Here is a 26328-nt window from a genome sequence, read left to right on the forward strand (position 1 = left end):
CTTTAAGTAACAAATCATTCCTGATAAATAGTTTTATTTCCTCTCACAATCTTGATTTTATGTTTTTAACTGAGACATGGCTCGACAAAAACACAGCAAATGCAGTCCTGATTGAGTCTAGTCCACCTCACTTCAATTTTGTGTCGAGAAAACCAGGGGGGTAGGGGTGTTTGTGCCATGTTCAGGGACAATATACCCACCCACAAGTTGTCATTTGGGGTTTTTTCATCATTTGAGTATGTGTCATTCAAAATGGAGATAAAACAATCTTCCATACTTTATATCACCATTTATAAACCACCACAGAATTTTTTTATTGATGATTTTACTTTTGACTTTTGCTTTTGACTGTTTAGTTGTAACAGGGGACTTGAATGTGCATGTGGAAGTAGCCCATAACAAGCAAGCTAAAGAGCTCACTGCTGTCCTTGAAATGTTTGGTCTAACTCAGCATGTGACTGAGCCCACCCACAACAGAGGGCACACTCTAGATGTGCTCATTTCAAGGGGTGTTGTTATTTCAAACGTGGATGTCGTCGATGTTGCTTTATCTGATCATTTCTGTGTTTTCTTCGACCTGTCTGTTATACCCAAACCAGCAGTTGGGTCTGCAGTTGTTCGGGGAAGACTCATAAATGACAGAATAGGGACACAGTTTATGGAAATGATTAGGTTTGAGAACACCCCGTGTTCTAATGTTGATGATCTGTTGAACTCTTACACATCAAGTCTCTTAAATGTTTTGGATACCATTGCTCCTGTCAAGGTTAGAATGGTTAAAAGTAGGCAAAGGGCGCCATGGAGGAAGGAAGAGTCGTACAGGCCACAGAAAAGGGAGTGCCGGAGAGCCGAACGGAAACGGCGCAAGTCAAAGCTCCAGGTTCATTATGAGACTTACAAAGAAAAGCTATGTGTGTTCAACCAGACTTTGCGTAGAACAAGGGAGAGTTATTTTTCTGAAATCATCAAATACTGCAGTATCAACTCTCGTGTCCTGTTTGCTACAGTAAACAGATTAACAAACCCTCCAGTTTCACTGCCTTTAGAACTCATTTCTACATCCAAGTGTAATGAGTTTGCAATATTCTTTAATGACAAAGTTCAAGGCATTAAAATGCAATAATTTCCACAACACAAATAACTACTCTGCAGCCAGCTAGACACCTAGAGCTGACACATTTCACACCTGTTACTGACAAAACGGTCGAAGAGATCATCTGCAGTCTGAGTTCATCAACATGCTGCCTTGATGAGTTGCCCACTAGATTCCTAAAGTCTGTGCTGAGCAGTTTGTTACCACAACTCGGTCATCCAGACTGGAACATTTCCAAAGGCCTTAAAAACCGCTGTTATTAAGTCTCTTCTAAAGAAGAGCAGTCTTGATGCCACAGTACTGAACAACTACCGGCCCATATCAAACCTACCATTCTTAGGCAAAGTCCTAGAAAAGGTTGTATACCAACAGCTTAGTGACTTTCTCCTGTCTAACAATGCTTTTGATACTTTCCAATCAGGCTTTAGGCCCCATCACAGCACTAACAGCTCTGATCAAGGTGACAAATGACATCCGCCTGAACACAGATGCAAGTAAAGTCACAGTTTAGTTCTCCTGGACCTGAGTGCTGCCTTTGACACAGTTGACCATGCAATCTTATTACAGAGGTTAGAAGACTGGGTGGGAATCTCTGGTCGTGCTTTAAACTGGTTCAAGTCCTATCTGGAGGACAGGAAATATTTTGTTGAAATCAGACCAAATGGCTATGACCTGTGGGGTTCCCCAGGGGTCAATCCTGGGACCCGTACTGTTCAACCTGTACATGCTTCCATTAAGCCAGCTAATACGCAGCTATAATGTGTCCTACTACAACTATGCAGATGACACTCAGATCTACGTGTAACTGACAGCAGGAGAACATGGGCCTGTAGATACATTGTGTCACTGCATCGAACAGATCAGTGTGTGGATGCAAAACAATTTTCTCCAGCTAAACTCAGACAAAACTGAAATCATTGTCTGTGGCCCACAGAAACAAAGAGAAAGTCACCTTGAGACTCTCTCACTTAAACCTAATAATCAAGTTAGAAATCTCGGGGTAATATTGGACTCAGACCTGAACTTTAACAGCCACATTAAATCGGTAACATCAGCAGCTTTTTACCATCTAAAAAACATTGCCAGAATCAAAGGAATAGTGTCTAAACCAGACTTAGAAAGACTAATTCATGCGTTTGTCTCCAGCAGGTTAGACTACTGTAACGGCCTGCTCACTGGGCTCTCTAAACGGGCTGTAAGACAGCTGCAGTACATCCAGAATGCTGCTGCTCGAGTCCTGACTAGAACCAGGAAATACGACCATATTAGTCCAGTGCTCAGGTCTCTGCACTGGCTTCCTGTCGCTCAGAGAATAGACTTTAAAACAGCTCTGCTTGTGTACAAGTCTCTTCATGGTCAAGCGCCAAAGTACATCTCTGACATGTTAGAGCCATATGAACCAACTCTGGCTCTGAGAACCTCAGGGAGGGGTCTCCTGCTGGTGCCCAGAGTCAGGACTAAACAAGGTGAGGCTGCGTTTCAGTTTTATGCTCCTAACATCTGGAACAGTCTTCCAGAAGATGAGACAGGCCTCAACTCTGACAATGTTTAAATCCAGGCTGAAAACAGTTCTGTTTAGCTGTGCATATGACACCTGAAAGTATTTTATCTGCACTCTTCACTTTTAAATTAATTAATTAATGATATTTAAAAAAACATTTTTTAATGATTTTATTGTCTTCTTGTGATTTTATGTAGCTGTAAAGCACTTTGAATTATCTTGTGTACGAATTGTGCTCTAAAAATAAAATTGCCTTGCCTTTACAATTTGCATACAATGTCAAAATTCTGTGCTTTTGACTGAAAGATATGATTCTGCACATCAGGATGCAAGAATTGTCCCACAAAGGTACAGATTCTTCATCTCTCTGGTTATACCATGGAGAGACGAGGCATTATAAAGCACAACCACTGAACCTTGAAAATCAGTACATTTTTCAAACCCTCTCGTCAGTGCTGCAGTGACAATAATCTTGCACATAGGATGCAAATATATGCCCTCAAATTCACGAAGCAAAAACCTATGCTTTTATTTGAATAATCAGTTTTCTACACCAGTTTCATCCCGCTTAGGGTTGCAGGAGAGCTAGAGCCCATCCCAGTCCATCACTGGGCTAAGACATGGATAAATTACCATGAACATGTGGTCAATTTAGAATTAACAGTTAACCTAACTTGCATTTTTCTGACCTGTAGGAGGAAGCCTTAGTATTGGGGGAAACCAGAAAATTAAAATGGGGAGTAACTAACGGGAAAGTTGAAGCATTTAAATATATTACACAAGTTTAAAACAACAGACTGCGACAGAAAACATTCCATTACATTTAGTAGTTGGAAGATTTGAAAATCTCAAAATAAGTTATAGAAAATCAAGCCTACATTTTTGACTATACTTTAAGGTTATTAAAGGGGAACTCCGGGGAATTTGAAGCGCATTTCCTTTGCTAGAGGTTGTCAAATAGTGATAGTAGGACACAGACAGGTGCAAATCTGCGCTCCCTGTGTGGAGATAGCGCTGTTCGCTCAGCCTGTCATGCGAGGCTAATACGTGGTGGCTAAGGGGCAAGCGCTAACCCTTCCACGTAAAACAAAAACTGCGTTCAAGTATTTAAAACATTACAACAATATTACTGGGCATGTATTGTTGTAATGTTTTAAATACTTGAACGCAGTTTTTCTAGAGAAGATAATTGTTTTGTATATGTGATTATCGTCCATCGACTCTTTTGGGCTTTCACATGCGCGACCGTACAACTAACCGGTGAGTTACATGCTGTTTATAAAGTTTTTTTGTAACGTCCCCATGCCAGTAATGTGAGAACCATGCATATGGTTTTGATGGTAAAGCTTGTGACTTTATTGTCGGATGGTTTATAAAGTGGTGTGTCCTACTATCACTATTTGACAACCTCTAGCAATGGAAACGCGCTTCAAATGCCCCGGAGTTCGCCTTTAAAGGTACACTTATGTACCCTTAGTTGTCAGGGATGGTTTTATACCTTTAAAACAAAAGAGTCTTTACCATACAGTTTTACTTTTAGAAGTATATCTCTGGGTACAAGATCATAGCAGAAAAATCAGTAGTCCCCTTTATTTCATTGCAATGTGAAGTGGCTTTTTCATTTGCAGTGAAATCCAGAGCTACAACATGTGCTCATTTTTGTCATTATCCTCTCTGTGGTTGACTCTTTCAAAATCTCAACAATTTCACATCACACAGGCAGCATTTATGTCCAAAAGTGTTTCAAATGTTATAAGACACTACTTTTAATAAACCAGAGTTAGCCTTTCAAGTGAAAGCATGTTTGCATTATTTAAACAGAATAGAAAAAAACACGTATGAACATGAAATCATATACCATTCTGTAATAGTGCATGGCAAAAGGCAAAAACATAAAACTAGACTTTAAGTTGAAACCAAAAGCTTCTCCTGGCACTGGCAACACCAAGTAGTGCTTTTGTAGCTTACAAGCTCTAACAGATCTCTGGTTCTGATATTTGCCATGAAGATCCAATGCTGGTTGTCATGTCTTCTGTATTTGCACATAATGCACATGTTGTCATGTTGTGTGTTTTTGGGTCTTTATTGTTTTTGTACTATTGTGAATGGCCTTTTTTTTCCCCTGACACTTTGCGTAAAAGCATCTGACAATCAGGGGAATATTAGAGGGTTGGAGAGATTCCACTCAGGGTAAGTGGCTCTTACTGCTGTGGAGTGTGACACCGCTCATATTCATAATGATTCACAGAGCTCTTGACACATGATAGTGCAGACATTCAGTGGATTGCTGATTCTCTGCTGATTTTATCATAAATGGTGGGGTTTTTTTCAGCATTTTCTTCACCACACAAACACAGATTTGTTGCTACTCACAAATTAGTTATTATTAACATATTTGAAAATGCAAAGTCTTGTTCAAGGAGTTCAAGCCAAAGATGTACAAAGGATGTGGCTGATCTCTTATTTTGAAGACATGAAGCAGCTTAGTTTTACATGCCCATCATGGCTGCTTAAACCCCAATCTCTTTAATGTTGAGTGCCAAGCAGATGCACTCAGGGTCACTTTATCAGCACAAAGGTTTGACTCATTTGGAAATTAAACCTGGAGGAGGAATTCTGACCACTCGCTCAATTTGAATGAAAGGGTGAGGGGAAGAAATGTTTTCTACACCACACTCTCTTGATTATTCGGAAAATAACAGATTAGACAACAGTATAATAATATTCTATATATGTCTAAAGTATGTCTGTACACACAGTCTGTGGGCTTTATTTTACATTGGTAGTATGGGTGCCTACAGATACATTGCCATATCTTTGTACATCCACGCTCTACAGCCCAATGATTTATGTGCTTGTCTTTCTTTATATGACTCACTTGGTATTTATTATTTGCAGTTATGTGTGTATGTGTGGTAGGGGTATGGAGGGGGTGTTTGTGTGAGTTTGTGCATATTTATTAGGTAAAAATATATGGATGTGCTTTGCATGTTACAAAAGTGTGCTTCATATATATATTTTTTTCAAATATATGAGGCATATATTTAGAACAAATTCTATCAACTCAGCATGAACAGTGAACATTTTATCAAATCTATTCATGTTCCTATTCATTTGAACCTATCAGATGTATCTGACTAAAGTATATCTATACAGATATTTGAATCATAAAGAAGAATTTTCTTTTTTTCATTCTTTTTTTGTTTGTTTCTGAACTGCTTTTATGCTTTTTACCCTCCCTAAGATCCATACCAACATCAAAGTGTTTGTGCTGGTTTTGCTCATTTCTCCTTTCTAATGAATAAGCTCTGACAATGTAAACCTATTAGTAGTTACTAACTGTCAGTGCTCTTCTTGGATGTGGTGGTTAAAGCTGTGACTGTAGTTTTTTGTATTCTCTGTTGCTTCGACTCTTTTCAATTATTCATTGTATCTTTTTGTTGGTGTTTTTGCAAAAATTGTGTGAAATATATATTAAAAAAACCACTGAAGTTGCTTCTTAGTTGTACCAACAACTTCTAAATTAAGAAATGTAACAATGGAAAAAAATACATTCGTCCAAGATGGGAGCAGTATGTGAAAAATAAGTCTTTAAAAAAAACACTTAGGTTACATCTTTAAGCTGTTTGAGGGTGTTTAGAGACTCACCGGGACCTTGTTGCTGAACCATCTCTGACAGATCCTGTTGGTGGATGAAGAGAACCAAACCTCCAGCACCAAACAGCAAGACGAACCAAAGGGAACATGGCAGCCTCCGTCTCCGTCCACGTAGGGAGTCCATCACCATCTTCAGCTTCATCCCTGTGATGACGCAACACAGTCAGAGACAAATCTAATCAATTCTGAGGAAAATTAAAGAAAGGAGAAAAAGGAGAGAGTGTTTCAGAGTTTTTCATTCTTTTGCATGTACTTAAATACAAGGTTCCTAAAGTATAATGTTGGATATAAACCTAACTACGATATATCAGCACAAATCTGTCAAATTTGTATTGTACAGTTAAGGCTTTTCTTTGCACTGTATAGAAATATTTATATCAACACATCTACAGCATGAGAAACTCAATTAAAATTACAGACTGGCAGAGGGATAAAAAAAAAAAAAAGTCAACCAGCATTTATGAAACATGACCATCTAAACATCTTCAAGTTTATTATTTAAGTCTGAAGAATTAAAGCTGTGTAGAATTCATTATGGAGACAAGCTGAGCTAAAACCTAATTCCCCCAAAAAAGGAATCTGCGCTCTGTTTGTGCAGACCCAGTTTGGTGAACCCAATTCCAGTTGGACTGGCACGAGTGCAGACCAGCTCTGAGGTCTGTTCACACACTGAAAAGAAAATGTCTTCAAATTAATATGCAAATGAGCTTCCGTTTCTATTCAAGCATGTGTAGCCACTGGAAAAAAAACAAAATTGCTTCTGTTTCACTGATGTCAACAAGTTGAATTTCAAATCGCATCCTATACCAGAACCACAAACTAAATCCTAGCCAAAATGATGATAATAGTAATAATAGTAATTATAATAATGATGACGAGAGAATATTTCCTGTCACAATACAGTCATTTCTGTACGTGGTATCGACACATTATGAACAAAAAAGCAAATGAAACAGAAATGATGAGATGCTTGTGACAATATGTGAGTATATAATCAAAGTATCAAACGTAATCAAAGAGGACGGTCTGAAAAGTGGTGTGGTGGCTAGCACTCCAGTCACACTTCAGTTTCTTAACCATCATTGGTGATTCTGAATAGGAATGAGCATAAATTCGCCTGATTGTTTGTCTCTGTGGTATATAAAAAAAGCTTTGATAGGTAAGAATAGTCTTAAGAAATCAAGAATCCGATTATTTTTCAGGCAGAGTCAAACAGTGCAGAGCCAATGTCTATCAAACTGATAAAAGTACCGGCAGAAAATATTCTTTCTTTTTGGCTAACACGACTTGCCATCTTCTACAAAAATCCTGCTTCAATTTGAATCAAAAATATTCAAAAGCTGTCTGTCAATGATCACCACTGAACAATAACATCAATATGAAAGCGATACTTTTCACTTGCCAGACACGGCAGTGGAACTCATATCACAGTCAACAACATCTCAGTTTTTGCTTTTGTGGGAATTAAACTGGTCATTCAGATGTCAAATCATTAGGCCACCCCAAAACCCACTTCTTTCTTCTGTTATTTATCAATGTGGCATTTCCATATGAATGGTCTTGCTGTCAGTCTATAGGGAAACCATGCAAGCAAAGATACACACTGGAAAGCGCCAAAAAAGAAAATAATGTGTATCTCTGTAATTTAATATGATCATTGCAAACTCTCAACTCCTCAATTGAAGAAGAAGTAAGAAGAAAAACATCCTTTTTTTTTTCATTTCTCTCCCTCTTCTCACTGTAATGACTCTGCAAACGTTATCCATCTCAGTTCAGTCATTGCAACCCAGGCAGAATGGAGCTATAACCAAGTCCAAAAATATACTTCTTATTTTGTTACTTTCAAAAGTTTGCTCAGTGTCATTTAAAGCTTATTAGTGGGTTATCTAATGTCAGTTTTTGTTTGATACTTCCAGAGTTTAAAAAGTATTTAAAGCTAGATGGCTAAATGACATGTGTTACCGTTTTACTTTCACACAGAGCTTTATCATTTTATGAAAAAAATCATCCCAAATTCTAACTTTCCATTTGATGCAGGTGATGCTCCTCAGTAACACTGCCTTACCTAAATCCAAGACATTGAGGAATGTTTTTTTCTCTTCTTTTAAGTGTTGTTTGACAATCACAAAAGTATCCTCTCCAGAGCGATTGCTGAGGAGGATATCATTACTGACCAAAGGGTTATCATTATCTGCTGTACTCCTGCCCCTTGAACTATCATTTCTCACTACATATGAACAGTGTGTCTCTCAAGATGGACATGCTGTAACATTTATTTCTGAGAGTCTGGAGGGGATCCAAAATGGGTCATATGTTCATGCAGGTAGATAGGATCTATAATTACATCCAAAGAATATGCGACCTCGAGTGATTATGAGAGCAACTGTGGAGTGTAAAAATGGTGTCTATGAGAATGAGGGTCTCACTGTAAAACGACCTAACCATGATCATTTTCTAACCCTAACCTAATGAAGTCACCACCTAAAGTCAACCAGGAAGTGACAACTTTTCACTGTAATCTTGTTGTGTTTACATGTAACCTAGAAAAGCAGCAAAATGACTACCATGAAGGTAACAGTTATGAAAATAATCTATTTTCGCCCTTACATGCTTGTTTTCTAGCCCCATTGTTATTATCTAAACATAACTGCTACGTGACAAAGATGTTTTATACTGTTGTCATATATTGGTCTCAGTCTTGCGCCACACAAAAGCCCATTTTTCAAAGTGCTGTGTGTAGACATTTGATTCCAGACCCCCTACCTCATAACAGTGTGTTATCAGCAAATGAGTGATAAGATAAGTTGTATTATCCAACTATAGATCCCAATTGGAGAATATACAAATCATGTCTTGTGATACTAAATGAGTGAAAACCAGAGAGAAGACGCACATTCAATCCTTTGACTTGAGAGCTGGATCCAATCAAGTCAAGTTGGAAAAGGAACGAGTTGATCCACACACCAAAGAGCTGCAGCCTAGAATCCGAATAGCTGTTGTGACATTTCTAACACCAGGTCCTTCTTAAGATGACTAGGTATGGTGCTTGAAATATCACAACAGCAAATACATTCTCATGTGGGAGCTCCCTGGTGTGGAGACAAAATGAATGCCCAACAGTTTACACTCGTGTTTCATGTTTCATATGTGTGACACGAACTTCACAAGGTCTTTCGTGAGACTGCTTTGGTTTCTAACAATCAGGCCAATTTCTACTTGTAGAAAGTGGAAAGCAGAGCACTAAGCACCTGCAAGGAAACAACAGCTACAAATATGGATGATACCTGGATTAAAAGAGGAAGGCCAGGGAAAACAAGCTGCCTTAACAGGAAACCAACACACACATACCAGCACCTTTTCTTTGCCTGCAGACACTTATCAGAACCATACACACTCGAGATGAAAATGTCTCTAACGAGGTAGAGGAAAAGCAAAATAAGCACAAATATTCATGGCGGCTTAATGGTTCTGAAACAGAGATCAAACCAGAACATAAAAGTCAACTGTCTTGAATTGTGTCTTCTGTTTGCAAACCCCCTACTTCCAACCTGATGCAACAGCTGATGAGCTCTACCTACTTAATGAAAAAAGAGGCCCAAACAGGACACTGGGATGAAGTTGTAAAATGAAGTGAATTGTAACAGCTTAGTTGTCAGCATAAAAACAGACAGTGAGGATTACTTGACAGCCGTAGTGGTGAACAGGAGGGTTTGCTTCATTATGTTGTATGTATGAGAACTGCAGGAGTACCACAGGTAATCAGGCCAATCATTCTGGTGGGATACACAGTTTAATGGAGTATATGCTTAACTGTTTTTTTTTTTTTTAATGACGATGTTGGTTTAAGCTATGTATGTGTAAATATAGATCAAAGACAGTTATTGAGAATTGGTTTTGTTATGAACCATATGTATTTCATATCGTACCATATCTACAAAGCTCCATGCTTCACTGTTCATTCTACACTGACAACAGACAATAAAAATAGAAAAATAATAAATGAAAAAGCTGTACCAGTTTGGAATCCTCCGTGGGTCTGGTCACAGCAGACCTAAAGGTGACTGTCAGTTACTGCTGCTCCCCTCCTGCTGCTTCTTACTTTCAGGGCTCACACTGTCAGGGCTGACAAAGGTTGGATGGCTGTCCTTGGGCAATGTAGGTGACCAATGTGTTCGGCCAAATATCAGGCTTATATACAGTATACAGCACATAAAGAATGTTACAGGGAGGACTCTTGATGAATTTCAGTGTTTTGTGCCTAGTGTTTGCTTTAATGTTCATGTGCTGATTGTTTGGTTGCTGAGATTTAGCCGGAATGGAGCATTGGGGTTTGTTTTTCTGGCAGCAGGCCATGCGCCGTTGGACACTTGTGATGATCTCTGGTGCTCATACTCAGTTCTAATGTTGGTCAAAACAAGAACTTTAAATTTTCTTCAAATCAATGCCAGAAAAAAACACCTAGTTCCTTAATCCTCAAGGTCAGAGGACGGGTACTCTGGATCTGGTACAGTATGACAGTTGGGGTTAGTTAGAGGTATTATTTCATGTGGGTGTAGTTTTCATCCAAGGCAGGGGTCAGAGTGAGATGTGGGATGCTGCTTCCATAGTCTTTTAGGCAGTCTCACTCAGTCTGGGGGATCATTAGTTAATGCAGTTAGGTATAGCTGGCCCATCTGTCTCTTTCTCATTCACAAGTCACCCGCCTCTTCATTTATTCCTACCTTCAACATCTACCCGGAACAGAAGCCAAATTTATTCACTCTCATTTCTTGATACTTCAGACTGCCACTCAGAATTGTTGTTTCTATCATCCTTTCGGGCTCTTATACACCAAAACGATGTGAAGAGGCATCGGCGATGAGAGGCCCCCTACTGGGTCTTCTCTTAACAAACAAAGTAGCACATCTATGCCTGCACATGAAAGACAGCTTTCCGTGCTGAAAGGGGCAGTAATAAATTAGCCAAACGTTAAGTTGGTAAGGTAGCTGTCATCGCTACCTTTTTCTTCTTCATGAACCAAATTAAAAACAAACAAACAACATGGTCTGACAACGTGGTACGATTGGGTGATTTTGGGCTTGGTGTTCAAGGCCCCTTTTAATAAATTCCATGCAATTAATGAAAACTCTGACAACACTGTGGTTCTATATTCATGATTTTGGCAGAGCAAAAGCTTAAAATATGATTTCAAAGTGACTGCCCTTATAGGCCAAATTCCTGCCCTTATTCCAGACTAATTTTGACATCTGAAGACAGAATATTTTCTGAGAATGGCTTTATTGAGAATTAAGCCATATTAACATAATTACATCTGAGCACAGAGAGAAGAACAGAAGCCAACAGGTATAACTGACTGTGTTTGTCAGTAATGGTGACTGGTGATCTCGTGAAAGCAGATTCATGAACTAAACTTATCACAATGAAAAGATGCGGCAACAAAATGGCTGAGACAAACTGCAAACATGCGGACAGAAGACAACCTTTAAACTAAGCTAACGTAACTGTAAGACTTCAAATGCAACATAATTGATATGATGCGCCCATCAGAGCACCGATACCCCTCATTGTATGGGTCAAGGACTAATATTTTCAAGGACTCGTTTTTTCCTTTTTACAAGTATTAAATACTAATGAGGATTCAAACACTGGGGGCGTGGGGGCATGCCTCACTGGCAAAGAAAACAGTCTAATTTCATAAACTCTGACTGCTTTAGAGCAATTCAGATGTCCTAGAAAATGTTCTAGTATATTTCTTTTACACCATTCGTGTATAGTCTCGCTTGTCAGTGAAAGTGAGCATTGTTGGCTCGCAAACAAAAAGAAATCAAGGCCGTTGCCAGCACTGTATTATGAATTAATGATTACTTGCAGAGGAATTTGATAAGCATATAATGGGAGCTGGTAGGATTGTGTTCAAAGCACTCCTAATTGTCTCTATTCATGACAGCCGGTGATCTCGAGGATGAGTTAATGCATTTGCCACACTGTTGTGATGAGCCCTTGCAAGCAGCCATCAACATGTCTTGCTCTTCTCATCGCGGTTTACTGATAAAAAAGGTCTATAATCCTGAAACTACACATTGTGTATGTTTTTAATTTTAACCAAACTAGAGAGCTGGGGCCACATAACAGAACAAATCCTAACTGCTCATCCTAACTTAAGATAGGAACAGTAAGATAGGAAAAATCCTAACTTCCTATTACAGAAAGAATTCCTAAGTCGTTGGCCGTTTCCTATCTTATCTTTGGCCCCCCATCCTATCTTCAGTTAGGAAATCCTAACTACTCTATCAGATAGATTTTTTCGATTGGTCGTGTCTGTTTCTGCCACTTCGAATGTGCACGAGATTGATAGAATGTAACAACAACGACTTTTTCATCGGGGCAGCCAGATAAAAAACCAGATAGTTCTAGCATAATTAATAATAAATATGGACGCAAACAATTCAAAGAAAAGGAGAGCTTTTAATTTCTCGTATGAAGAGGTGGAAGCGTTGGTTGGGGCGGTGGAGGAGAGGAAGGCCGCATTGTTTGGAAAATTTTTTAAATAAATTTAATACATTTAAAATAAATAAATTATAAAAAAATAAAAAATAAACATAAAAAGATAAAAGACATCAAAGTCCCATCAGGAAAATTCAGCATGTCGTTGTGTGGTCTCAGTAGCCTTTCCACCATTAAATTTCTGTTTTCTTCCTCTTCAAACACGCCTAGTAACTGTGCTGCTGCCATTATTTCACTAACTGTCAGTTAAAAATTGGAATTTAGGACAGGGTGTATGGTCTCCTAACTTAGGCATCCTAAGTTAAGATATTCCTAACTTAGGATGGTTCTGGAATGGCTAATTTCCTATCTTAAGATAAGATAGGATTTCTTCCTAAGTTAAGTTAGGAAACCTCCTTCTGTAATACCAAAATTCCTAAATCCCTTCCTATCTTAAGATAAGATAGGATTTCAGACTTAGGAAGTTTCTGTAATGAGGCCCCTGGTGCATAACATGTGTCCCTCTCATGCTGAGAAGAAAGTGATCATTTGTGTTTCATACATTGGATGTCGATACAGTAAACAGCAACAATAAAAGTTTCAGCACTTTCTTTCTCAATAGGACACCAATCACATGACTGCGGCGCTGAACAAAATATGGTGTGCTATCAAACAATCATGTTTTTTTGTTTTAATTCACTAAAGTGCTTTGTCACATCCTTCTAACATTCAGCACATTAAATCAAAGCTTTTCCTTTTGCTGCATCTGCTGCATTTTTGCATGCTGAAACCAAATGAATGAATAGCTCAACTGTAACTGTATAATATATATTATGTACTTGTACCAACAGTTGTGGTGACCTGCCTGCACTGCTACAACATAAACGTATTTCAACTCTGTTGATGGATGAGAGAGCTGTGTGACGGTGACCTGCTGCACTGGCCTCAGGACAGCTTCAAGCTCAGGTGGTGAAGGTGATGAGAGCTCCAGCACAATCGGACATGCTCAAATACAACACATCCTTGTCATATTATGTCAGCCCAATACCTGCCAAGGGGCACTGCTGTGCTCCATTACCAACCTCTCGGATGAGGTTACAGATTGGTTTCTATTTATATGTAGGGTCCAACAGTAGCTCAGCGACCAGCAGAGGAGACTAAGTAAACTATATGCAAGCCTATTAGTTGGAACCCTGATATTTTCTTTTCAGCCTAAAACTCAACTCAAATAACTGCACATATTTATGTGGTGCTTTTTTTCCCCTTGAAACACGTATCAAACAAACTGCTAATTTGGCAAAAGGATGCTTTTATTACCATCTAAAAGTCATGTAATTACATTCAGTTGGCCCCTCTTCATGGGTAATGCTGCACTGAAATTCACTTACAGGTAATAAAATATAATAATGATGATAATAAGCAGGCGGTCATCTGCTTTCGCACAAACAGAATGAAGACTTCGGACAAGGTGAGCTGCTTCCATCAAACAATGAGGAAAGGAAAGTAGAGGGAAGTTGACAAGCTGTTCAGTTGTTACACTTTGGCACAATATGCAACATGCATAATAATGTTTTACTGCAGAAGACAGGGTGACATTGCTCACACCTGCTAGGGTGGTAAGTGTGGTGCAGCAGAGGAGAAGGTGTTGACCGCTGATGCCAGTGAGATAGTGTATGTGAGAAAGAGGAAAGATGCATCACAAGAAGAGTAGAAGAAGTTGGAAATTAGCAGTTCAACCACCTCAATACACCTTGATTCTCATTGAAGTCTTAAGTCCTTTAAAGACACAAAATGCATGACCGTGTAATGCTGATCCATGTCCTTAAAGGGATAGTTCGTATCCCCTGCTGTGTCCTGTGAGCCGAGTTCCGCAGGGGGTAAGAAAATGGTCATAAATGATATTGCTAATATGTGATATCATACAGTTTCATGTCAAAAGAGGCAAACTATCCCTTTAATGACACAGATCACATATGTGAATTCCTCCCTTCTTCATTCAGATACACTCAGGACAGCATCAGGGACAACTAGCTAAAAATAGTTTCCATTCACACCAGATTTCGCATAACTTCAATTGACATACGCTGTCTGTGTGTGAGAAAGGTGAGAGCACGAGCAATGTGGAAAAAAAAAATATTTAAATCTCAACTACTAAAAATAATCCACACAACCCAAATCTGCTTGTTTCTCACCTCATTGTCCCTTTAAGAAACTAAACCTCTAAACTGAACTAAACTGAACGAGAATAGTGTTACATAGAAATTCAAGGATATAATGAAATGTACATCGTTAATGTTATCAAATGTGACTGAACTTAAATGTGCACTAAAGTTGATGAATTGAAGGATTTATCTCTCTTACCTCAATCTTTATTTAAAAGAGGCTGTATTTGAAACAAAATCAGACATAATCTACACAAATGATCAATCGTAGGAATTAACTTCACATTTTTATTTTTCTTTGTTGCTTGTGTCACACCCATGGACTCACGTTTTTTAGTTTCATGTTTTAGGTTATGTTTTTGTGTCAGTTCATGTCTTAGTTTTCCCTGCACCCTGTTAATTACTTCACTCACTGCACCTGTTTATTCCCCTCAGCTGCACTCACTCCCCAATCACTCCCAGCCCTCTATTTAGTTTCCTGCCTCCCCTGTCAGTTTTGTCAGATCTTTGCCTCTGTTAGTGTTCATGACCTGTCTGTCCCAAACCCTACCTGTATTTATTTATTCCATGCCATGCCATGAAAGTTCTTTGTTTGTTTTGTCCAGAGTTACGCTTTTTTTGAATCCGGCTTTGCCGCGCCTTTTGTTTGTACTTTGTTTCTTTGTTTAATAAATCAAGCCTTTGTTTTTTGAAATCCGCATCCGTGTCCACCCTTCCCTCCTGACCAAACCTGACAGCTTGCTTTTCACTCGTAGATCAAAACTGAACCTGAGTAATAATGAGAATGTGTATGGAGCCACATTTTTTCACATCTACTGAGTCTTTAAATTACATCACATTTACCAAATTGCACATATTTCTGAATATCAGATGCTCTTTCTCGAACAAATCGCATTACTGTTCTTTAGAGAAACATATCCAACATTTTGCATGACAATGCCAGTTGATTTGTAAAACCTACAGACTGACTTGTTTTCTCATTTCAGCAACGTGCAGAGTCAGAGAAGTGTCAGTTTCAAACTAGGCAGTGATCTGTGAAAGAGCCTCACAATGTTTTAATCAGCTAAATGGGGAAATATATAACCCCCATAAAAAGATGTGGCCAAACGGAGAGAAAACCATGATCACAAAGCTTGGAGGATAAAGAGTGGCTCCATGATTAATGTTTGGCATAACTGAGTAGGTGGGCAGCTATGCTACTTTTTAAATTATACCTCTTTAAAAGTATATTTCATATATGTACAAGGCATATATTGTACACTCTGTCCTTATTAGTGCAACTATCACTTGAGATGTCCAGCCTTATCATGTCATTAGACAGTATACACAGAGGGGGAGAACATCAGAGTGATTATCAATTTCTTGTGACCTTTCTGCAGACTGGATTTGTGATGCAGATGCAGAGGTCACTATACTGATACAAAATGATAGAATAATATGATAAACTATGTCTGTGGTGCCCACAGTTGGCTGGGTGAACCTCTGTCGCATATAATTCAAGCCCTTATGACTCTTTGCCTGTCCTACCAAGTAATGGAACATGGTTTCAAAAATGACTGTGCACAAGTGCAGGCAGAGCAGGTGATGATAGCACATTCTCGTCATATAAAGTCAGCCTAATACCTGCCTAGGGGCACTGCTGTACTCCGCTACCCACCTCTTAGATGAGGTTACATATGGGATTCCATTAACCCTTAAATTCAACCCAATCTCTACTTAAAAAAAGAAAAAGAAGATTGAAAGTATTTTTCATGGTAATAAAAGTGTGCAGTATGTAATGATTAAACAAGTCTGTGCCTTGACAGATGACAGAAAAAAAGTAATTTTGCTTTGTATGCACACTCATTACAAAGAGACTAAAATGATGCTTTGACTGTAAAATTTATTTCAGAATGGGACAACGCAATATGCAAGTACTGAGGGAGAATCTCACCAGCAGTCAAGTTACATGCGAGTCTCTTTTTCTGTACCCAAAGTTCTACTTGTGTGAAAATGGACTTCAATACAAGTTAGAAAGTTCTTTATTAGTGTCATCCAGTGTCCACTGCTACAGATCAATTTTGTTTCAAAGAAGCAAATTAAAATTCCTGTGGTCTGTTATTTTCTTGGCAGCAGTTGTTTTTTGCTCATGTTAGATTGAAAAATATAGACAGGCGTTTGATTCTCTGTCCTCAACAACACATTCAGCCAAAACCGAATTATAATTGTACAACACTTAGGCCATGGTGCCATGTAGTCAAACATCATATTTGTTTTGGTTCATTATCATGAACAGCTGTCTTTGGTGAAAGTCAAAAATCCAAATGGACTCACTGGTGGAAATTTATTCTTAATAGGAAAGGGTGAGGTTAAGTGTGTGTGTCCGTCATTAAGATTGTAACACAGACTAAAATAGTAATATAAACCCGGATATTCAACCATTTTTATTGATAAACAACAATCATGATTGTATATTTTAGTACTCAATGTACTACATTGTTACTTATGAGCCCAGTTTCACCAGAAAAAAATAAAAGGCATATTTGCAAAACATCTGCAGAACATAGTATTGTCACAATGCATGCTTAAATATTGTGAGGTGGCAAGCATTCCTAGTCTGTTGTTGAATATGGCAATGTCCATGTGAAATAATGGGAACCTAGACATATGAATATCAAAGTGTTGCCCATAACCATGTAATTAATTCTAACAATAATTTTACCAGTTTTTCTAATTGTACTGTCATGAATCTAACATATAACATGCTAATCAAGGCCTGTAGAGTATGAGATATGCAGTACATGGACATTAATATGACGGCAAATAAACAACACAGTCTGAGGGGGATGATTTGTGAAACTGTCCTATCAGCAGTTTTAGTTTTAACAGATAACAAAAATCGACATGAGAAGGACAAAGGGGTTTAGGAGTTCATTACTTGCGTTTGAGGCACCCAAACCACATGGTTAAGTTTGAACATAAAATTATGTGGTTAATGTTATGGAAACCTCATGGCTTACTGTATATCAAAAGGGAGTCTTTCACAAGATATACTGCATGTTAGAAATCTCCTTTACCTGACTTACTGGGTGACACGTCCCAACGCATCTCCAAAATGAATCAGCATGGTGCAAGTATGAAAGAAATCTCCCATTAAAATACATCACTTTGCAAGCTGTGCTGGAAGTCCAGACAAAATCCAATGTGAATGTAAAAAACTCAACATGTGTTTCTCTCAAAACCTGGCTTGTGTTTGGCAGGATTTCTCACTCTGACCTTTCAGTTGCAGAGGGGTTACTGAACCATACAGTTGCCTCAAACTGCGACCTGAGGGAGTTGGAGCATCCAAATCCGCCATCTTGTTATTTCAGGAGCCATGACCACGTTGATAACCCAGTAAGAGTAACACAAGGAGAGGAGAAGGAAGTTTTCAGCCAACACAGCTTGCTATGCTAGTTTAATTTCTAACATTACTTTATCTTTTATCATTGTTTTTATAGATCTTAAGGCTCTCAATATAGATATATTGCAGTGTTTAGTGGCGGTTTAATTTTCAGTGTGCCCAGGGCTATTTTATGAGTTCTTGTGTGATGTGGTAACCTACACCCACAAGCAGCATTTCTGGAGAAATCTTTCATAGTCACTTAATCATTTTGATACTGTCTATGTTCATTTTTTGCATGGTTTCCTTTCTCACTGTAAATAATGTGAATTCATTGCTGTTCTCAAGTGAGATGCCTTAAGCTTCAAAGTGGCAGAGGAATGCACATAAGAGAGTTCTCCAAACACATTTGGACCCTGCCATCACCACTTCTCTTTAAATTCTTGATTTTATTTTTTTATAAATTCTGTTATTATGAGGTGTTTTCTGAAGTCTGTGTGAGTGTGTCCTTGCATTGGCGTCATTAAAGAAAGTAGAAATCCTTAAGCTCCACGACAAGAGATTGTCGAAGACCAACTTAAATCACACCTGCAGCCTCAACATATCGGCAGTCTGACCCATGAGTTCTCATTAACACAGAAGCACTTAGTAGGCATGTGTTGGACCACACCTGTCTTCTGAGTCTTATTTTTGCTCTCAAAAGAACTGTCAAGTTTTGTAACTTTTTTTAATTTTCATTTTGGACGAACATGAACAAGTTAACAAAAGCTGTTCAGATATCTGCCAAAGTACTTACAACTAGTTTTATAATAGTTCCCATTACTTAGAGACCATATTTTACTGTGATGAGATGTAGACAGACTCATATAAACAGAACCAGAAGCCTGAAAAAATGCCACCTACACTAATGTAGCTGAGAAAGAAATAAGAACAACAAATACAGATGGACTTCAGATGGACAGAAGGTATTAATATACAGCAGAACGGTTATATAAGGACTCTCTCGGTTCTGCAGTTTTGTAGATTAAAAAGTAAAAGCTGAATGGAAGAGCATTTATTTCGTTTTATTTAAGCACCTATTTTGAATAGATTTTTTAGCTCTCGTTTTGTAAGTCTTTCACTATGTGTGTATCCTCTATTCATTTCTGTGTATAAATGGTTATATTTCATACATGTTAACATTTGAAAGATATGTGACCATGCATGTAATAAATCCTCCACATGATTGCTTTGTTTCTTGATTAAAAAGCAAACCTTTTTCTCTCTTGTACTTTTTCTGTCTCAAAACATGTGAGGTAGCTTCACATGGATTGAGGGATAACACATGACTGTGTGGCTGCAGGCATGCAGTGGGCCTGGTAAACTGGAGCTCCCTCAGGATCTGAGCATGTGTTGAAAGATATTGACAACATAGACACTGTCAACATATACCTTTTCCATTGTGCAAAGGACACAGCTAATCTCTGCCTCTGGGTCGCAATAGGAGGTGGGTCATGCTCTGGTGGCGGTGAAAGTACTGGCTCATCGAACCTCCCAGCAGATATTTGAATTTTAGAGTCCAGTGAGGGAACCTTTTCACGCTGACTCTACACATGGGTAAACAAATGATGAGATGACTTTGTTGCACCAGACTGCACCTAAGTAAATGTGAACACATTATGTACTGTAAATTTAATTATATAATTATATATTTATTTTATCAATGAAGAAGTGTCCTACTTGTGTCTTCAGGCTTTCATTAAGAATATGATCATGTTACATTAATCAGGGGCAATCTTCTTGATCACATATGTGTATTAATACTCTTAATTTCAACTAGAAAACTTTACAATTTCAGAGGAACAATTTAGGAAATTTTGAATATTTCAAAATATATATATATTTAAAGGAGAACTCCGGTATTTTCAACATTAAGCCTCTTTTCTGAGTCGTCTGCAATGTTTTAGAACCCCCCTCACCGCTTTTTTGATGTTTACTGCTGTCTCCGGTATTTGCCTAATTTTGATTCTTCTCAACCTGCTTCAGAATGGCAAGTATTATGCATGTCCTAAAAGGTCCGTAAAAGCACCATAAACGTCCGTTTTCAAAATCATCAACTCACCGGAGTGGTTACTGGTGTGCACTGGTAATCCATATCAAATTTCGTTGCGAAAAGTTGCTTCTGTCGTGTTTTATTTGACATTTTGTAAATCCCATTGAGTTCTATTGAAGACTGGATGTTCGTTGATATTACTCCGCCATGAAGTGGTGTGGAGTATAGCAAGTCAGATTCAACTGCTGAGCGGAAGTTTATACACGGCTGTGAGGTGGCTAAGAAAATAGTTCGAGCATGAACGAGCTCCCACATAAAACACGACAGAAGCAACTTTTCGCAACGAAATTTGATATGGATTACCAGTGCACACCAGTAACCACTCCGGTGAGTTGATGATTTTGAAAACGTTTATGGTGCTTTTACGGACCTTTTTGGACATGCACATGACTTGCCATTCTGAAGCAGGTTGAGAAGAATCAAAATTAGGCAAATACCTGAGACAGCAGTAAACATCAAAAAAGCGGTGAGAGGGGTTCTAAAACATTGCAGACGACTCAGAAAAGAGGCTTAATGTTGAAAATACCGCAGTTATCCTTTAAATTAGCCCTGTGATGAACTGGCGACCTGTCCACGGTGTACCCCGCCTCTCGCCCGATGACTGCTGGAATAGGCTCCAGACCCCCCGCGACCCGACCGATAGATTAAGCGGGTATAGAAAATGGATGGATGGATGGATATTTAAATCATAGTAATAAATGTACAGTAGGCCATTCCTGCCCAGCACAATATCCTCTTCCGGTTACTCTCTCTGCCTTTAGAGCAGAGTTCTGCCTTAAGTAAAATACAGAGGTATCTGCCTGTTATTTGATCCTTTTATCAGTTCTTTTTTGTCACACCACGGTGAGGTCTAGTGGGTTTTATGTCTCATCACTTCCTGTTTTATTTTGAAAGATTAACTCTCGTTTCAGGTCACTTGCTCTTCCTCTCGTGTTCCAGTCTGATTGTCGTGTGAATGATTCCACCTGTTCCCTATTATCCCTGTGTGTATAAGAGTCTGCGTCTCCCCTTGTCTTGTGCCAGTGTGTCGTATTTGTTGGTCTAACGTGCTTCACTCTTGCCATTCCAAGCCATAGCTAAGTCTCGTTCTAAGTCACCGTATTGGTTGAATCCTCATTAAGAGAGTTTTGTGTTCTTGTTAACTTTAATATTATAGCCTTGCTAAGTTTAAGTTTAAGTTTCATAGCATTCTTGTTTTTCCTCCCAGTGGAGTGAATTTTTGTTTATATAATGTTTCATAGTATAGTGCCTCCGATTTTCAGGTGAGGTTTTTTGTTTTACTCCGTAGCTGGAGTGATTTTTGGTTAAAGCTAAATTTTGATAATCCTCTTCGTTTTCTCCTCCTTATAGTGGAGATTCTTATTTTGATAATTTCCATAGTTATACTTCTCTCACTTTGGGAGAAGTATATATTTATAGATAACTTCCATGGCCTGCTTTTGGTTTCTCTCTTGAAGAGACCTTGTGAACTGCTGCTCCTGATTAAAAGCTTTTTGAATACATCATCTCCTGCTCCTGCGTCCTCCATTCTCTGGGCCTGACATTTTTCTTATGGGAAATGCTAGAATTTGTTCTGATTGAATGCAAAAACATCAATTCTCTTTGATGAATAATAAAGGAATATTAAAGCATTACTCTATTCTTCTTTTTAAGAGGCTTTTGATGGAGCCGTGTAAAGTCTGATAAACAAATAGCCTATGCAGCAACTATGATCCATTCCCTTTCAAGTTTAAAATGCTCTATGAGACCAATGCAAAATCAGAATCGATGGAGCACATTTTAAATATGTAAACTTACTGTTTTATATGTTTGAAAATATAAAAAGATAAATGTAGAATTATTTATCAAAATTTGAAACATTTGCTCCGTGCATAGATGTAAATAAAAAAACCAAGCCTCTGACTTAGCTCCGAGTTAGATCTTCCATTTATAATTTCTAACAGCAATCGCAGTCTATTTTCCCAATACCTTTCTTCTCAATGCTCTTTTTAATTCAAGAAAAAAAAAATGAGTGTAAATTTGAGACTATCTTTCTCTATAGGCAGAATGAAAGAATAAAGAAACTATCCAATTTTCTTCATATAGTGCTACTTTGCAACAGAAGTCAATTGAGGGCACTCTACAGAAAAACTAATTTACTTCAGATCAGGCCAATGAATCCAATTCCTTTTAACTATATAGTAATACAATGCAAATGGATGAAAAGTAGCCTAACTAATGAAATTAACAAATCATATCCAAATTTTCAATCCAATTCAGTCCAGAATTTTGAGCATGCATGGGGCGATGCGTGACCCTCTTCCAGCAGGACCAGGCTCAGGGGGGAACATCAGTCACTCTGGGTTGTAGTTTAAAGTCACTGTGCTGACTGAGTCACAGGGGAACAAAGACGTTTGTGTGTGCTGCTTTATGTCAGACAATGTAGGTCTTTTTTAGGAAACCACCCACTGGCATTAAAGTGATGTGATTTTGTGTATGGGAAAAGGAATACATGGAAAAAGTGCATTTTAACCACAAGTTGAAAACAAATTAACTTCTGTAGGAGAGAAGATAAACCACCATCCAAAGCTCTGTCTGCCTGACAGAGCGGCCGTGGCTTTGTGGTTAGAGTCAGTCGTCCAATAACGGGAAGGTTGGTGGTTTGATTCCCACTCTCGCCACTCAAAGATTGGTGGAACTGACATCTGGAGGGGTGTCAGTCCACCTCCATGCCTGAGGTGCCCTTGAGCAAGGCTCCATACCCCCCATGCTCCACGGGCGCTTTCATGGCTGCCCACCACTCCAGGTTGGCATCTGTCTCTGAGTGTGTGACCCTGTGCATGTGCATGTGTGTGTCAACAGGTGCCAACCTGGATGGGTTAAAAGCGGAGGACCAAATCTACCTTCGGGTATAAATAAAGTCACCTTACCTTACATCCCCTGTGTACGGGATGTTTGTGAAAATTATTCTTTAATTTTGTGTTATTACTGCGATGTATTATGGTTTTGCTATTATTGAAAACATGTCTAATGTGCTTTCAGTTTCTGTATCCTCCTCAGCAGACTGCTGCTACTTTAATTAATTTTCCAACATTCTTGAGAGCTTCTTGAGAGAAAGATTCTTGAGTATTTTATGCTCTCAATTCAGCTGCACTGATTAGTTGTCATTACTAGTTCATACTCTTTTTCCCTGAAAGGGTTTCTGATTTATTTTCAGTTTCTTTCATTATCTCAGAAAAGCACATCATCTGCAACTGCGCTGATATGTCCGAGGATACTGTCATTTTAATCTCATTGTTGAGTGATAGTAGTAACTGTCTACAAATATGAAAAAAGGAACTTACTTCTACACTGATATTCAAAATCAAGAAAAACTTATCATGGCACCCAAACTTTTCCTTGCAAGTGTTGGTTTCTATATTTTACTGTATGGTAGGAAATACTTTCTTTCCTTGTCGTATGCTTGTATTAAGAAAATTATTCAACAGCTTGTTTCACATCAGTCTGTAATTGAGAGCAGATGTAATATGTGTTCTCTGTGTTTATTTAGGCCAATGCCAAATTATGCTCAACAGTCTTTATACTGAAAACAGCAAATTTGTTGCACCTCCTTTATTTTCTTATGAAGGGCATAAACTGCATCCACTTTATGTTATTTCCAAGTTTCAAGGCCTCATTTTTCACTATAAAGAATCCTACCAAACATGAAAGGCCCTATAAAAGGGATATGCATTCAGGTTTTTTAGATGAATTTGTAGTGTCCCTCAATAGCCAAATATGTTTTCTTTCATCGTGCACTCACTGAATATATCTGATAGGATACTATTTTATACCATTCTTATTAGAGGTTTGGTGGAAGAATAATTCGACTGAGAGCATAATTCACTGAAGGACTGAACCATGCGGGACAGCTTCATACAGTATAGCTCTGGATATAGTACTAATGGTGTTTTTTTTTTTCTACATTGAACAGCTAATGAACAAGCTCCATTCTCTGAAGGACAGTCTCAGCGCTGTGACCAGCTCCTTCAGTGATAGGTTCCTTCACCCTAAGTGTGTGAAGAAGAGCTATCATAAGTCCTTCGTTCCGGCTGCAGTCAGACCATATAACCAGCTCCGCTTCCTGTAGCCCCTCCCCCTAAATTCAAACTCATTCATTCACTAACTGCACTTTACAGAGACATATTTACTCTTTATATATACATACTGTTGACACTCATACTGTTTATGTACATACCATACACATACCATACATTTTGAATTTCCCCCATTGGGGGATGAATAAAGTATTTTCTATTCTATTTCTATTCTATACACTTTGCTATATTATTATCCATACTTATTGTTCATAATGTACAGACTGCTGATGGTTTACAAATCCCAGAACGGTTTAGGCCCAAAATACATCTGTGATATGTTCAGAGAATATAAACCCAGCAGAGCTCTTAGATCCAAGGACTCAGGTCAGCTGGTCCAGTCCAGAGTCCAGAATAAACATGGAGAAGCAGCATTTAGCTGTTATGCTGCAAACAAGTGGAACAAACTGCCAGTGGAGATTAAACTTTCACCAAATGTAGACATTTTTAAATCCAGGTTAAAGACATTTATTTTCTCATGTGTCTATGCATGAAATCTGCAAGATATCTTTTAATTTATCTGGACTTTTGCTCGTTTTTAAATTAATTTAAATTATTTTAGTTTATCTTTATATTCTTTTATATATTTTTAATGCTTCTTCCACTCCCTGCTGCAATGCTTTTATTTCATGTGAAGCACTTTGAATTGTTTGTATATGAAATGTGCTATACAAATAAATTTGATTTGATTTTGATTTGATTTGATAAAAATGTATTTGTATGTATTGTGGTACACTGTAAAAAAAAAATGTAATTTTACAGGAAATATTCTGTAATTTTTCACAGATTTTTCCTGTTTTCCAATAAAACAATGGAATTCCAGTAGATTTACAGATATTTTTTTAGTAATTTTAGGTTTTATGTTGAAAATTACAGTTAATTATCCGTAATGTAAGATTACATTAATATTATGTTTTTTAATGACAATTTATTGTATTTGTACATCTTTATCTTTAATTTTACATACAATTTTCTGTATGTTTTTACGGGTTTATCACCATTTTCCTTAAAACAATGTAATAACTGTAAATTAACGGATACTAGTAGTAATTTCAATATTTACCTTTAGAATTACATGTAATGACCAATAATATAATTTACATTATTTCTATGTTTTTTACAGGTAATTTAACATGTTTCTTTCATATTCAAATGTAATTTTACATCAAATGTGATGTAATTTTACAGATCTTTCCTAATAATTTTAATCAAGAAATGTATATAAAATTACAGAAATCTATAGTTATTTCCACAGAATTTCAGGTTATTTAGCATTTATTTGAAGTGATTTCATGTTTTTTAACTGTACATTACTGAAGAAATACAATTGAAAATGTTATTTTACGGAACGTGTGCTTTAAATAATGCAGTTTCACAGAAAGAATTCCGTATTATTACAGGTTTTAACCTGTAATAATACTGCTGACCAATGTGCTGACCAACATATCATTGGGGTCATCAGGTGGGAACCTCTTTTCATTAGTGTTTCGTCTAGTTGCCTTAATTTTTCTTCAATACCTGCAGCTAAGCTTCTTAATACTTAGTTATGTCGCCACGTATACCACCCTTGTGACAGACTAACCTTACAACCTGACAAAATATGCCCTAGAGTTGCAGTACCTGAACATAACGGGTCTCCATTTACCCAGAGTTTTAGGTTCTGGGGAGATGGCAATACATCATATTTTGCCCCTATCAAAAATCTAATACTCCTTTCCTACATACTCCACAGCTCTTTCCAACTAAGCTTTTTCTTCTCTACACCTTCCCAATTCAACCACCGTCCCTGCTTAGCCTGAGCCACTGCCTTTGTGCCCCATAACATTTCCTCCTGTCTACGAACCTGCTCAACAACTAGCTTTCT

At 38.0% G+C, this 26328-nt stretch overlaps 1 protein-coding gene across 3 annotated transcripts in view; it reads right to left on the bottom strand.

Moving 5' to 3' along the window:
- Positions 1–26328, bottom strand: part of chst8 (carbohydrate (N-acetylgalactosamine 4-0) sulfotransferase 8) — a 207610-nt gene that overhangs the window by 145926 nt on the left and 35356 nt on the right. For 2 of the 3 annotated variants that reach the window (XM_075465208.1, XM_075465188.1), the window contains exon 2: positions 6243–6395. In XM_075465208.1, the coding sequence (XP_075321323.1) occupies positions 6243–6393 (151 nt within the window). In that variant the 5' untranslated portion in view covers positions 6394–6395. Of the gene's footprint in view, positions 1–6242; positions 6437–26328 lie in introns of all 3 variants that reach the window. The other variant, XM_075465197.1, reaches the window with a different exon arrangement.

The sequence above is a fragment of the Odontesthes bonariensis genome, chromosome 1, assembly GCF_027942865.1.
Source record: "Odontesthes bonariensis isolate fOdoBon6 chromosome 1, fOdoBon6.hap1, whole genome shotgun sequence".
Lineage (NCBI taxonomy): Eukaryota > Metazoa > Chordata > Actinopteri > Atheriniformes > Atherinopsidae > Odontesthes > Odontesthes bonariensis.